The sequence below is a fragment of the Kryptolebias marmoratus genome, linkage group LG11 (assembly GCF_001649575.2).
Source record: "Kryptolebias marmoratus isolate JLee-2015 linkage group LG11, ASM164957v2, whole genome shotgun sequence".
Taxonomy (NCBI): Eukaryota; Metazoa; Chordata; class Actinopteri; order Cyprinodontiformes; family Rivulidae; genus Kryptolebias; species Kryptolebias marmoratus.
Window position 1 is genome coordinate 7,737,478 of NC_051440.1, and position 13,473 is coordinate 7,750,950.

General features: G+C 43.1%; 3 protein-coding genes across 3 annotated transcripts in view; 1 reads left to right on the plus strand and 2 right to left on the minus strand.

Annotated features, from left to right (window-relative positions):
- The window catches only part of bmt2 (base methyltransferase of 25S rRNA 2 homolog), a 10,892-nt gene extending 8,105 nt beyond the window's left edge, over window positions 1–2,787 (minus strand). Inside the window, exon 1 of the mRNA XM_017434805.3 lies at window positions 2,599–2,787. Within this exon, the coding sequence (XP_017290294.1) occupies window positions 2,599–2,758 (160 nt within the window). The 5' untranslated portion in view covers window positions 2,759–2,787. The remainder of the gene's footprint in view (window positions 1–2,598) is intronic.
- Window positions 2,788–2,873: 86 nt separating this feature from the next.
- Window positions 2,874–13,473, plus strand: part of LOC108246988 (forkhead box protein P2) — a 26,545-nt gene continuing 15,945 nt past the window's right edge. The window contains exon 1 of the mRNA XM_025010217.2: window positions 2,874–2,991. The gene's annotated coding sequence lies outside the window, so the exon portion shown is untranslated. The remainder of the gene's footprint in view (window positions 2,992–13,473) is intronic.
- ppp1r3ab (protein phosphatase 1, regulatory subunit 3Ab) lies at window positions 6,084–12,113 on the minus strand. Its single transcript, XM_017434791.3, has 4 exons — window positions 11,211–12,113; window positions 10,228–10,295; window positions 10,075–10,148; window positions 6,084–9,689 (listed from the first exon to the last, which is right to left on the minus strand). The coding sequence occupies exons 1-4, from the start codon at window positions 12,101–12,103 to the stop codon at window positions 6,906–6,908; spliced, it is 3,819 nt and encodes a 1,272-aa protein (XP_017290280.1). The 5' UTR covers window positions 12,104–12,113; the 3' UTR covers window positions 6,084–6,905.

Here is a 13,473-nt window from a genome sequence, read left to right on the forward strand (position 1 = left end):
GACTATGTTTCTCGGCTGGCCTGGGAACGCCTTGGGATTCCCCTGGAGGAGCTGGCCCAAGTGGCTGGGGAGAGGGAAGTCTGGGTCTCCCTGCTTAGGCTGCTGCCCCCGCGACCCGACCCCGGATAAGCGGAAGAGAATGGATGGATGGATGGATGGATGGAGTTAGCATCGATGCTAATGTTGGTCAGCTGCCTGTGATTAAAAGGGTTTTCTGACATATGTTATTGTGCACTCTTATTGGGCATGACAATATATAAATCGCTGTTTATTTATGTTAAATGTTTGAGTATCAAAACGCATTAACCGTTTTGGAACTGCATGGCAGCCTTTTGAATCGTAATCGAGCAGAACCGTGAGGTGCCTAAAGGATAGGGATAAACTGTTTTGTTTTGTTTAAGAAATAAATCTTTGTTACACCACTCTTTTTTTGTTTTTGCCTCTGTATCAACACAACTCGTATTCACACAGGTGGGACACGGTCCAGTCTAAGGTCGTATGCCATGTGCAGGTTTAGACCAGTTTCGTTACTGCAAAGATTTAAATGGTCTGAAAGCTTGAGGGACTCCCACCGCCTCAGATCCTTCAGCACCTGGGCTACATTTTAGTGGCCCAGGTGCTGAAGTGTGCAGAAAGTAGTGAATGATCACAGAACAGGAGGAGAGGAGTGAGGAACGACTGATGTGATGATTGCAATATTCAACAATAATATAGCAATCCCGTGTTGATTTTTTTCCCCAGTTTGCACCTCCATTTAAACTGCGGTCGACACACGTGGATCATTCTGTGAAGATTGATGAAAAGGCTGATTATAAAAAAAACAACAAAAAAAACCACCTTCATCCTAAATTGTTGGCGATGGCATCGGTTACTTCCTGGAATGAGGGCGCGGGTTACCTTTCACAGACACAACCCTTGATGTCAACGCCAATTATGTTTCATTAGCATGTTTAAAAGCAATAAGGCTAACCAAAGTGCTGTACAAGCTGGTTAAAAACAAACCATCAATAAAATAAACCAACAGACACAATAAAACAGACTAAAAACAAACTGAAACAGGGAAACACTGCAACATAAAGACCTGATGGAACTCAAATTAAAGAGTTTTTGGACAAGATTTAAAAGACTTTACAGACTCTGCAGTGCAAATATGAAGGGGGCAGGTTGTTCCTGATCCCTTCTGTGCTTTAATTTAGCCCTCGGACGCACTAAGAGCATCCCTCTGGATTTGGGTTACAAAAATCAAGAACGTTGAGTTGAATAACTGGGTACCGAACCACTTAAAACTTTAAAAGTGAGTAAAAGAGTCTTAAAATTGAACACGGAAATGAACAGGCAGCCAGTGGAAAGCTGCTAAAAACCCGAGAGCGACGTGTTCGTACCTCCTAACGCCTGTTAGAGGACAAGCAGCAGCGTCCTGGACTAACTGCAGGTGACAGAGAGACGATTGTTCAAGCCCAAAACATGAGGAACTGCAGCGGTCCAATCTGGAGCAGATGAAGGCATGGACGGGAGTCTTGAGGTGCTTTAGAGGAACGTAAGTTTTTGCTTTGGCTATTTGACGCAACGGTGGATCATTGAGTCCCGACAGAGGAGAAACTATGAGGGGCAAGAGGGCCGAGGACATCAGTCATTTTGTTCAAAGACATTTGGCTTCCAAAGACGATGTCTTTTAATGGCCCTGGCTGCTCTTGAACACTCCTACAAATCTAAAACATGTATGTTAGGTTCACTGGTAACTCTTAAATTGTCCCTAGGTGTGAGTGAGAGCGAACGGCTGTTTCGTTTGTCTCTATGTGTCCCTGTGATGGACTTGCGACCCGTCCAGGGTGTCCATGGCTGGAGACAGGCGCCAGCTCCCTGCGACCCCGGAAAGGAGAAGCAGGTAAACAAGATGGATGGATGAATGGATGTTCTTGAACATTTTAATTGATGTGGTAAACAAGAATTTGTGGATTTAAAGGAGTTTTAACATCAGTTTGAGTCACTCTGCTCTGTCCGAGTTCAAATCCTCTCACTTCAACCAAGACAGAATTAAAATTAATCATGACACCGAAGCATTTCTGTCATAGATAAGGCAGAGAACAAGTGCCAGCCTCTATATATTCACTATTCCTGCAGGTCAACTGAATAGTCTGTCTGTAAGTAAAATGTTATCTGAATAAAATGCATCAGTGAGCCACTTTCAGCACATATCTGAGATATCACCCAGCTCTGTAATCAAGTGACAGGCAGCAATAGGGGAATAAAAGTCATTTGGTTGTAAAACTGTTTGCTCCATCCACAGTTATCTTATAGATAGGTTCTTTTAATGCATGTCATTAGTAACCTATTGGGTGTCTCAAAAATAGAAAAAAAGGAGGTGTTTACAAAGGCATATGAAGACAAAAACAACAGTAAGAGCTTTAAGGAGCTTTGGAGGCCTTGTTGTTTTCCCTTTCTGGTCTCGGTTGCAGTCCCGCCAGCAGCTCGCGCCGACATTAATTTACTGTTTTATCAGTGGAAACACAATATTTGGTGTGTAGCATGTGTTAGCTGAGGTTCAGTCAGTGCTGGTCACTGAAGCTGCAGGGCCACAGAGAGCCACAGTCTTCTTACCCTCTCTGTATTTTCTGCGCAGTTTCCTGTGGACGTTTTTGACGACCCCGGACAGCTTCTCCTGCTCCTTCTTACACGGTGCTTCATCCGGAATCGGCACGCTGAACCCCTCCGTCTGGGTTTCCGTCTCTCCCGTCTCGGCGTTATCCCTGGGGTTCATCTCTCCACACACACACACACACTGCCGACTCTGCCTCCGCCAGAAGCTTCCCCTTTTTCTTTTTTTTTTCTTTTCCTGAAACTGCAACCCGACCGGCGAACCGGGGCACCGACCAACAACACGCCACCTGATTGGTTGGCTTCAACCCGCATGCTGGCGAACTGACAGCGTCTCGTCCAATCACAGAGCGAGAATCGTGCTCCAGATTGAAGCCTGTGCCGTGAAGTGTTCAGGTACATCTTGTAAATTGTACAATTGGTCATTTAGACCGTTTTAAACTAAATAATTTATTCGTATAGTTACGTTTTTTGCTCTTTTTTCCATGTCTATTTTCGTAGTTCTGTATAAAAATCCTAACAATGGACAATTTTATTCATAGAAATAATTAAGTATATTGCAAAAGTTAACTATGATTTTTTTGAGTGTGGTTGCCGATTAAATTCACTTAGAGAAAAGTCCAGCAACAAAACAAGTCCAGACAAGTACAACCTGCCTTGAAGGGGCCATCACAACAGTGACTTTTGGCTGTGTACAGAGTTTTCTCTTAATAAGTTAATAAATAAATACAATTCCACCAAATATTAACTAATAATAATAATAATAATAATAATAATAATAATAATAATAATAATAATAATAATAACAATGTTGTGGAATATGTCTTTAGAGGCTCTAGTTAGCTTAACATGTTTAAGGTACTTATTGCAAACTCACTGAACTCAAACATAAACAAGTTCCCCTGAACTACATCAAATGGTGTAGTTTGAAGGAGTTTTACTCCAGTAGTTTTCCAGATATAATACTATGCAATTCTGAAATGCGGTAGCACTCCATGTAAATAAACCAAACAGCAGAATCTAATAAAAACCACGTGGAAGCTTGAGTTGCGTGATTGGCCGACATTAGGCCGATCGTAGCCCGTGTATGTAAACAAATACAATGAGATCATGATTTTTTTTTTTAATTTTTTACCAGTCTTCATGAGATTGCAATGAGCACGTTTAACAAAAGACCATAAAAACACAGTTTAAAAATAAAGTCCATCAGTTCATGTTTTATTTTTATCCTGTTAAACCTGACATGATGAAAGCTGTAGATTTATTGCCACCCAGTGGGCTCAGGGGGGTTTCGTCCCCCCTTGCAGACGCACTCTTGTCCCTTTGGATCATTTTTAGTCTGGTGTTTGACTGTGCTGACAGGAACACAGAAAACTCTCTCCAAAAAAGCGATCACAAGGGCTGACTTTAAAGAACAGCGTTTGTTAGGATTTTTTCCCTCCCATTTTGTGGAAGATAAGGACAGCTGTTATTGGATTCAGCCTGTAGTCATAAATTCTTTTAAATCCCCTGACAGGTTGGAAGTATTCCTCACTCCCAAAATATCTCACAGCTGCTATGCTGTTTATTTAGCTGCAGATTTCTGCTCTGAATGCACTGACTCCACTTGTGGAGTCTAGTCAAAACAGCACCACAAAACCATATTAATTATGGTGGGTATAATTGTGTGAAGTGTTATGCAAATCAAGTAACAGGAGAGCAACTAAAATGTAACTATATGCATAGCTTTGAACTTAATGTATTCATTTTTCCTTTTAATATACTATTAAATTGACATAAACATGTTTTAAACTCATACTTGTAAAGGTACTACTACTTGTTTTCAACATCAGTCTGTTCGCTGACAGCACACCTGATTTATTACCAAATTCCAGTAACAATACACTGATAAAGCTGTTACTTATCTGTCAGTGTAGGCGTGAAAGTATTTGGTTTGGCTGCCTTTTAGGTAGCTATCAGAATGAGTGCAGGGTTCAGCCGACCTGCTCCGATAATGAGGTGAAAACAAGCTCCACCTGCAGCGAATAAAAATGAATTATTATTTCCTGAACGGGTTCAGCTGTAACAGCAGCACTTCTAAGTTCCCGTCTCCTAACAAGACTATTAAAGAGTGTTTTGAAATGATGATAACCACAGAAAGATGCAGACAAAAACCTTTTTACAGTCAGCAGCTCCTCCTTTCTGCACATGGATTCATGAACCTTTGTATTTGCAGAAAGTTTATGTAGTTCGTGCAACCCAATGTGTTCGGTTTAAAAAATACAAGCAGCAAGACAAGCAAAGGTTCTGCACGCAAAAGTTCAAGTCAAACAAAATGAATGTGATGTTCAGATTTCACTTTAGATGCTAGGAGTAAAAATACTTACTATGTAGTTGCATATAATTAGTGACTAATTTATTTCTTAGTACTTTATATATTTTGCTGAGCAGGTTAAATTATAAAAATATAATTTAGTTTCATTAAGCGTTGCATTTATTGGTCACAGAAGCTGACAACGTCCGTACCTGTTATTATTATTTTGGATGTCGTTTTTATTTTTTCAAGATCACGAGGCAACTAATTGTTATCTCAAGATAACCGGGCTATTTTTATGGTGTTTTCTCAAGATAACAGGATGATTATGGTGAAAGAATTGAGTGATTCTTGTGTTTTACTTACATTTTCAGCTGGAATCAGTGGTAAGCATGAGTACACCGATGCCTGAAGAACTACCCTTTTTGTTTGCTCTGGGATTTTAAAATCATATCTAGTTCTTACAAGAAAATAAGCTTTTCTAGTTTGAACTATATAAATGTAATAACCTGTTTCTTGAGAATAGGAGCTCTTTCTCTTGAGGCAATGAGATAAATAATTTATTTTGAGACCGAGTGTTGTCATCTCGAGATATTGTCATGAAAGTAAATGTCCCTAATCAGCTTCTGTTCTGAGTCTCTAGAAAGCACAGGTGGGCAACATTTCTCTCAGAAGGCCACTTTTCAGTTGATGGGATCGAAGGGCCAAAAATTTACATTAAGCTTCAACACCTGCATCTATCACGCACAATATTATATCATCTGCAAATATTCACAAAAAAAGATTCCTTTCTTTTCCATGAGCTAACATTTGTCACATTTTCTTTAGATTGAATAGCCCTGGTCTTAAGTATAAAGTAAATACAACACTGTGTGAAACTGTCAAGGTAAAAAACATGTAAATTGTATTTGTACTCACACACAGTAGCTCATGAACATACTCAAACACTTGAAGCATTTCTTCTTCTCAGCTTGCTACAGGTGTTAGTGTGGTAATAGGCGTTGAAAGCAGATTCCAAGAAATATTTGTCATTTATGCAGTTTATTCACATTAGTGTTAGTTGAAAATAAACCACACAGCACACACTTACACCTTTTCGCCGACGCACCACCCTCACCTTACTTCTGGTCCTTTTTACCCCTGGGGTGGGAGAACTCAGAAAATTTACCCTTTAAGGATGACGCTACAAAAGAGCTTGAGTTGAACTATTTATTCTAACAAAGCAGAGAGTTAGTACAAGGCCAGCGCTGGGACTACTGTCTGCAGCATCTTAAGGATGAGTCCGGAAGCAGAAGCCTGGAACCAAGGAAGTGTCCACTCATATAGATCCTAGGCTCAGCCCGTTCCAGAGGGCCGGAGCACGGCCTCAGGTGACGTCAGTAATTTTCTATGTTTAGCCAGAAATGGCTTTGACTGATTCAAACAAATGTTTCAGCAGGTGTAATGTAACTTAATATGTAAGCATGCAGCAACAATAAACTATTCACGATATGGGAAGGACTTGATACAGCCGATAAAGGCGGTTGAGCAACTGGTTTTCCTCTATTTGTCTTTAGTACTTACCTTTACTTTAGGACAGTGGTCTCCAATCCTGGTCCTGGAGGGTCACTATCCTGCATGTTTTATTTGTTTCTCTGCTCCAACACACCTGATTTGAATCAATGGGTGATTAACAGGCTTCTGCAGAACATGAAGAGGTAATTTAACCACTGAATCAGGTGTGTTGGAGCAGGGAAACAAGTAACACATGCAGGATAGGGGCCCTCCAGGACCAGGATTGGAGACCCCTGCTTTAGGACATATCTAACCGCCTCATCATGGTCAGTGTTCCCCAGCATCTTGCCTAAATGACTCTAAGTTTTATGTACAGATGAGCAAAAAGACGAACGCTTTTACACCTGGCAACAAACATTAAACATCCTCTCATAGGAAATTTACAACACCTACTCTGATATGTGACATATATAAAATGTAATGCCCGGGAGTTCCTTTTGAAAACTGATCTCCGCTGTTTATTTCAGTCTGCTCTGTCGTTGTTCTTCACTGGTTCTCTCTCTCCTTGACAGCAGAGCCAAATGATCGATAACAAGTACAGCCCAAAGCAGGCGAGAAAATCATAATAGTACGCCACGACTACAAATATCACTAACAAGGTGGCATACAACAGCGCTTTAGAGACACTGCAGCAGGAAAACCACCCCGTCCACCTCTGTACGCCTTGGCTGGTGTTGTCCTGTCCATTTGTTGCTGCTGTCTGCGTATCATCAGGCTTCTCCTGAGGTCCGCTGAGCGGGACATTTTCATCCAGAGACTCGCTGATGGGGGGCATGGTTGTTGGTTGCAGTTTGCCTCTGCTCACAGCCAAACCCACATCTTTGCTTTTAACCTTCCGGGCCCGTCTTGATGCGTCGGCAGCCCTCAGACAGTGCATGTACAGCTCCACCTCGTCGCCCGAGTCCGACTCTGAGCTGCTGGGACTCGTCTGCTCATACAGAGGCTCATCTGTTGAGGCATTCTCCAAAGCAGGGGCTTCGGGGGAACGACCACGTGAGGCGTGTTCGAAACGAAGGCTGTCAGCCTGGATCCAGGCCCCTTCCTTTGTGCTTTCTTTGGCGACCTCCAGCTCATCGCTCGGCAGAGCAGATAAACCTTCTTCAGCCTTGTTTTCTGCAACGTCTGACCTCTCCTCAAAACACCCCCGTTCATCTCCTCTGCCTTCTGCTGCCACATACGAGTCTGCATCTATAGCTGCAGTCTCATCAGCTGGGATTTCGCCCCTGTAATCTATCTTTTTTTGATGTGACACTGTTCGATTCTCCTGCTTCTCACCTGCTTCACCGGCGCAATTTAAGTCCATTTCCGTGTATTTCTCCATCTCCTCTTCTTCTCGGACACTTGTCTTTTCAATGCTGGCCTGCTGCATCTCTACAAAGTCCGTCATTTTCCGCGTCTCTGTTTCTGTTTCGTTGTCTCCAGTGTTTGCCTTAAAGACTCTAACGTCCTCAAGTTTAGCTTCTTTGTCAACTAAAACCGCCGCAGTCTCGTCCTGTCTCCTCCACTCCCTGTCTTCTGTCACCGCCATGTTGTCCTCCTCGTCCTCCTGCACTTCTTCAGCTGCCCCCTTTACAACCAATTTCTCCTCATTTCTCTCTGAAGGATCCTTCTCCGTTGTTTTCTCGTCCTCTGCCTTTGATTGTAGCGGCTCACCTCCCTCGTCATCTGACAGTGTGCTGTTTTCTCCCTCTTCAGCTATTATTTCCAAGTTTTTCACCTCAGTATTGTCTGTTAAACCGACAGCCTCATCCTCTATAGGAACAGCAACATCTGCTACATGATACTTTGTCTTGTCTGGAGCGTTTTTGTCTGTCGTTCCCTCATATGTGTCCGCATGACTGTCCTGGTTACTTATCACAAATCCAGCGGCTTCACAAATGACCTTAACCTCACCGGAGTTGTTTTTGTCACCCTTTTGTGGGCTCAGAATCCCTTTCATTTCTTCCTCGATGCTACAAGGTTCCTCCTGAGATGTCTCAGGTGATGTGAGCTTTATTGTCTCTGCTTCACAAGGAGAGACAAGCTCGTTTGAAACTGTGTTACTGGTTTTGTTTGGATTTAGACCTTCAGACTCTTGCAGTGGTTTGCCTTTGCTCAGAGCTGTGTCGACTTGTGTCACAGCCGCATCATCCTCTTTAATCACCTTTGTCTTGTTTTCCCCCTTTCGGGGCGGCTGCTGCTCTTCTTCTTCAACAGCATGACCTGTCGGACTCTGAAAAGGTTCGTAGACGTCATCTGCTTCACCCGTTGGACTCGTTTCAGCGGTTAAAAACTGTTCACATGGCCCCTCCAGCGGTTCAGCTGTGGTTTCTCCGTGGAGGTCAAAGGCTCGTTTTTGTCCCCTTGCTGTTTCCTGGAGATGCTCGCTCTCAGAGGATGTTTGTGGATTCACTAAATCCGTAACTAAAACAGAATTTACTGCACCGAGACGCTCTGACGCATCTCCTGAAAGATGTTGTTGGTTTTGAGACGTATCTGTGCCACTCAGATCTGCACATTTAAGCATCTTTTTGTCTCTCAACGTAGTCAGAATGGTATCTAAGAATGGATTATCTGACTCCTGATCCTCAGACACATTTCCCTGCATCTTGCTTGTCTTACTTTTAGCATTTTGGGGAACAATATCACCGGTTTGTTTTGCTTTTGAAGGACAGTTGAAGTCTTCTGTATTTACAGTGTTCTCCTCATTTGGATTTTCACCTAACACGCTGCGGAACACCTGATCATACAGCGGAGCCACCACGGTGCCGAATGCGACACGGTTGCTGTGGCCATCCAGACCTTCACTTCCCCCTGCTTCTGCATTTTTGTTGCACGTATAACTCGTGTCTGGCTCCTGAGCCTTTGTGAGAAACTCCCCGATGTTTTCCTGATTGGCAGCCTGACCAGCTGAATGCAGCGGCTTGTTTAGGCCATCGGCCGCGCTCTCGCCTTGTGCCAAAACACCCAGGTCGGGTTTCTCCGGCCGCTCGCTGCATGCGTGGTTAGGCGCTGCATTGCGGACAGGTTGGCTGCATGTTTTGCAGGCTTCCGAAACAAGCCGAGGACACTCTGATTCACCATTCTCCTGCACACAGACGTGTTTGTCCTCCGGTCTTTCCACCCGAGTTGCCTGTTTTATTTCTGGAGGTGATTCATCTCTGTCAGAGTCTCCCTCTTCGTCTCTCTGAGCGAAGTAGTCCTTCACTCGGGCCATCCGTGCAGCTTTCCTCTGCCGCCGTCGGCTGGTGTTCTGCCTGCTCTCCATCTGTCCGTCAACAGGGAGAGTTTAATTTTAGCGCACAATGGTTCTGCTGAATGTAAAAAGAATAAAAACGTGGGGGTGACATATGAAGCCAAGCGTGACTATAAACTGCTCGGGCTATGTCGCGACTGCTTGTATTGCAGGACAAGGCATGAGGACATCTGAGACAGCGAGGAAGTGCAAACAGCAGCTACAAAGTGTCCTTAAGGGGCTCAGTGTGTTATCTTACACTGCTGGCACTCGAGCTGAGGTCACGTGACATTCCTGCAGAAAGGTCTGCAGGGGTCATGTCAAGTTTTCTGTTCCTCATGTGTCCCAAAGCTCCTTTCTTCTTTAAAACATTTTACTTGTGCAGATATAGGACATGAGCATCAACAGTATCACTCACCAGTAGTATCTGTTCCTCTTCCTTTATTTTCTGGGCTTTGATTCGGTCCTCTTCCAGCTGGTTTGTAGACTCATCTAAAAGAAACGAGGCACCTCAGAACTGCATTATAGCTGCAGCAATTAAAACATTTAGTTTCACTAAATGTGAACTCACCTGTTGAAATATTTTCGAGAGATGAAGATTGCTTTAGTGAAATGTTTTCCACAGTGGAGACACTCTGGCTGTGAATGAATCAAATTCAAACCGGTCAAACTTTTGTGTCTTGTTCTTCCAGTTTTGTTTTTTTAGCAACAATCAACACCACAGAACAATGTGATTCAGGGATTTCTGGAGCGTTGCTGGTGATGTGTTTCATTTAGCTCTTCACAAATTAAATTTGCAGCAAACCAGGAACGAAAAAAGGGAAGAAAAAAAGAATTTTTCCCCAATTTTTGAGGATTTCTTTCTGTCAAACTTCAGCCTGTCCACACATTTTGTAAGATTATATTTTTTTTCTTCTTTTATGAAACCTTTTATCCCACAGTTTTCTTACATAAATGCTGAAATTCCCAGGCTGGGCCACTGGATGGCAAAAAAAAAAAAATTACAATAACATTATATTAAAATACAGAGAAGGAACATTTTTAGCTTGGCTAAAAATCATCCCAAAAACTCATTTTTCTTAATGAAACACTTTACAGTTTCCTCTCAGGTCTTAACTTTTTTAGCACACAATAAAAGCTTGATGGTGACAGGATCCAGATAAAGTGAAATGATGTAAAATAAATGAATAAAAACAGCTTTGTTGTTTTGGTTTCTAGGGCACAAACTAATAATGGGCAAATGTGAAATAGGCTGCCATGTCATTGATTTTGAAAAGCTCCACATTTTGAGTCCTTTGCTTTGGAAAGCATTTTTTTAAACAACTCAGTTTTTCTCATTAAAAATTTACGTTTCGAAGTGAATGAAGAAAACATTTGTTTTTAGGCCAAATCAACACATCTTTTATGTGGTTTTGGTGAGGAAAACTGATATTTTTAACATTTTCCAGAGTGGAGATTAGTGAAAACTCCTTTTTTTTGGTTTCTCTGTGCCATGGAGCTTGTCAGGAAACAATGGCATCTACCCATGTCCCAGCATCCACCTTTTGTCCTTACTTGACAGTCTTCAGGCAGCTTTTCTTGTTCACGTTTTCCCTTTGCCCTCTCTCCTTGTCCCCCTTCATTCTGCGATAACAGACCAGCACATAGTTTTTGTTGTCATTGTTAGCCCAAAATGTCCCCACGGGAGTCTCGCACCGCAGACAAAAGTCCACTCTGCTTCCCTGGTCCCCCAGCGGAGGCACTAAGGTGAGTTTAAACAAGAAGGAGTCCGTCACGCCGTCACTGGAATCCGGGATGTACTCCGTCAGAAGGTCAAAGTGGTTGCACCAGTTGTCAAAAGTGGTGCGGACAAAGACTGACTTACTGTAGGAGATGTTGAGAACTCGGACCACTCCTTTCAGTATTGCGGTCCCTGGGAGTAACTCAACTGATTCCAGCTCTATCTTCTGCTCCCGAACCCGGGCGGAGAGCTCGTCAGATGGCAGCGAGAGGAAAAAGGTTAAAGGTGAGAGGTAATATTCCCATGTATTTGTGTCGTCAGCCGCTGGAGAGTCAAACCCTTGTCGTTTGGGTACATCCCTTGTATCAAACTCCTTCACCTGCACCAGGCTGAGGCCTTTGGCGTCCGCGAAGGACACCCTCCTGGAACCACAGAGAGGAGGCGGCTCGGGCTCTGAGTCTTCATTGCAGTCGGAGCTCCTTCTCGATGGGATAGGAGAAGATTTTGGCCTGATGCCGATCACAAAATCACCCTCATCCTCGTCCACGTCCACGTCCAAGGAGCTGAGGCTGGGGACTGCTAGGAGGCTGTAGGCCTCGGAGGGTCTCGGCCGTCCCGCAAACTCCATGAAGCTCTGAGCGAGAGTCAGCAGGAGAGTGTGCCGCTTCTGGCAGCTGACATTCAACAAGCTCCGGCTTAACAGACGGAGTCGAGTTACAGAGGACATTGTTGCGAGGGCCAGCACTATAAATAGGCCAGAAGGGACGTAAACTATCTACAAGACATCTCAACTCGAAAGGAGGACACACTGACCACCGAGTCCTTCTAATCTGAACTGCAGACTGTTTTCTCGCTTTTTGAAAACAACCCTTAAATTTGTCGTTTTTTTTTTTTTTTTTTTTGAGTAAAACCAAGAGAACTGGATTACTAGCGTGAGAATTAACACAGCAGCTTTTTGTGTTTGGTTGTTTCAGTCACGCAGTGGGACACAGTCACATCGGGTTTAATACTGGAGAGATGACCATTTGAAACTGTTCAAGTACCAGAAAAAGGAGGAATTTGTCCCATGAGGAACTCTGGGATGTTGACAGGGCTGTAAAGGCCTGTTCTTGAGGGGGGAAGAAAAAAAAAACTTGTATCTGTTTATCCTATGCCAGGATTTGTACAAAACACATGTATTAGGAGCCTGTATGGTGCCTGACAAAAGGCTGACAGCAGGGCTGCCTGCTTTTAGAACTGAAAAGAGAGGAATTTTCCAAAATAAACAAACAAACAAAAAAAAATGCCACACGTGACCCAGTACAATTAATGCCCACTAGATGGCAGTGCAAAATCTGAATGCCTGGATTTAGATGCAAAGATACTTAATTCTTATCTGTGCTGTGAATTACTCGTCTTCAGTGGCTCTCTTGTGTCTTGTAGCATTGATATCTATAATTTGGAAAATTAAACAATTATTCTTTAATAGCAGTACTGCTAATATGCTGTCAGACTGTCTATAAAGGCAAAACTACAATATGTCCTATGACTATGTACCGTACCATCTCTGCTGGATGGTTCCAGCAGGGAACCTTTCCATCAAGTCCATCACAGGGACACATAGAGACAATCGAGACAAACAATCATTCACGCTCCACTCAGCCTTAAGTTTGAACATATAAACCAAAAAAGTTCCTTGTGTTGAGTCAACATTGATGGATTATTAAATAGGTTAATTTAGAGGAAATGGGACAATTTCCTTCCTGTGTAGAATGCACCTGCAAATAAAAGGAAATTCTACCTTATAGATATATGCTTGGAGCTATTTGATATGAAGCTATCAGTAAACAAAGTGTGTGTGTGTAGACTTGTCTTGCCTACGTTGTGGGGACAATTTTCCTAACATATACTAACTTGTGAGGACCGACTGCTCCTTGTGGGGACCAAAGCCTTGTCCCCACGAGTAGAAATTATGTTTTTGGGTTAGGGGTTAGGTTTAGGACTAAGGTGTGACTTGAGTTTAGGTTTGGTTTAGGGTTAGGTATGTACTGGTAATGGTTAGGGTTAGGGTGAGGGTCAGGGTTAGGCTGTAGAAATGTATGGAAGTCAATGGAAAGT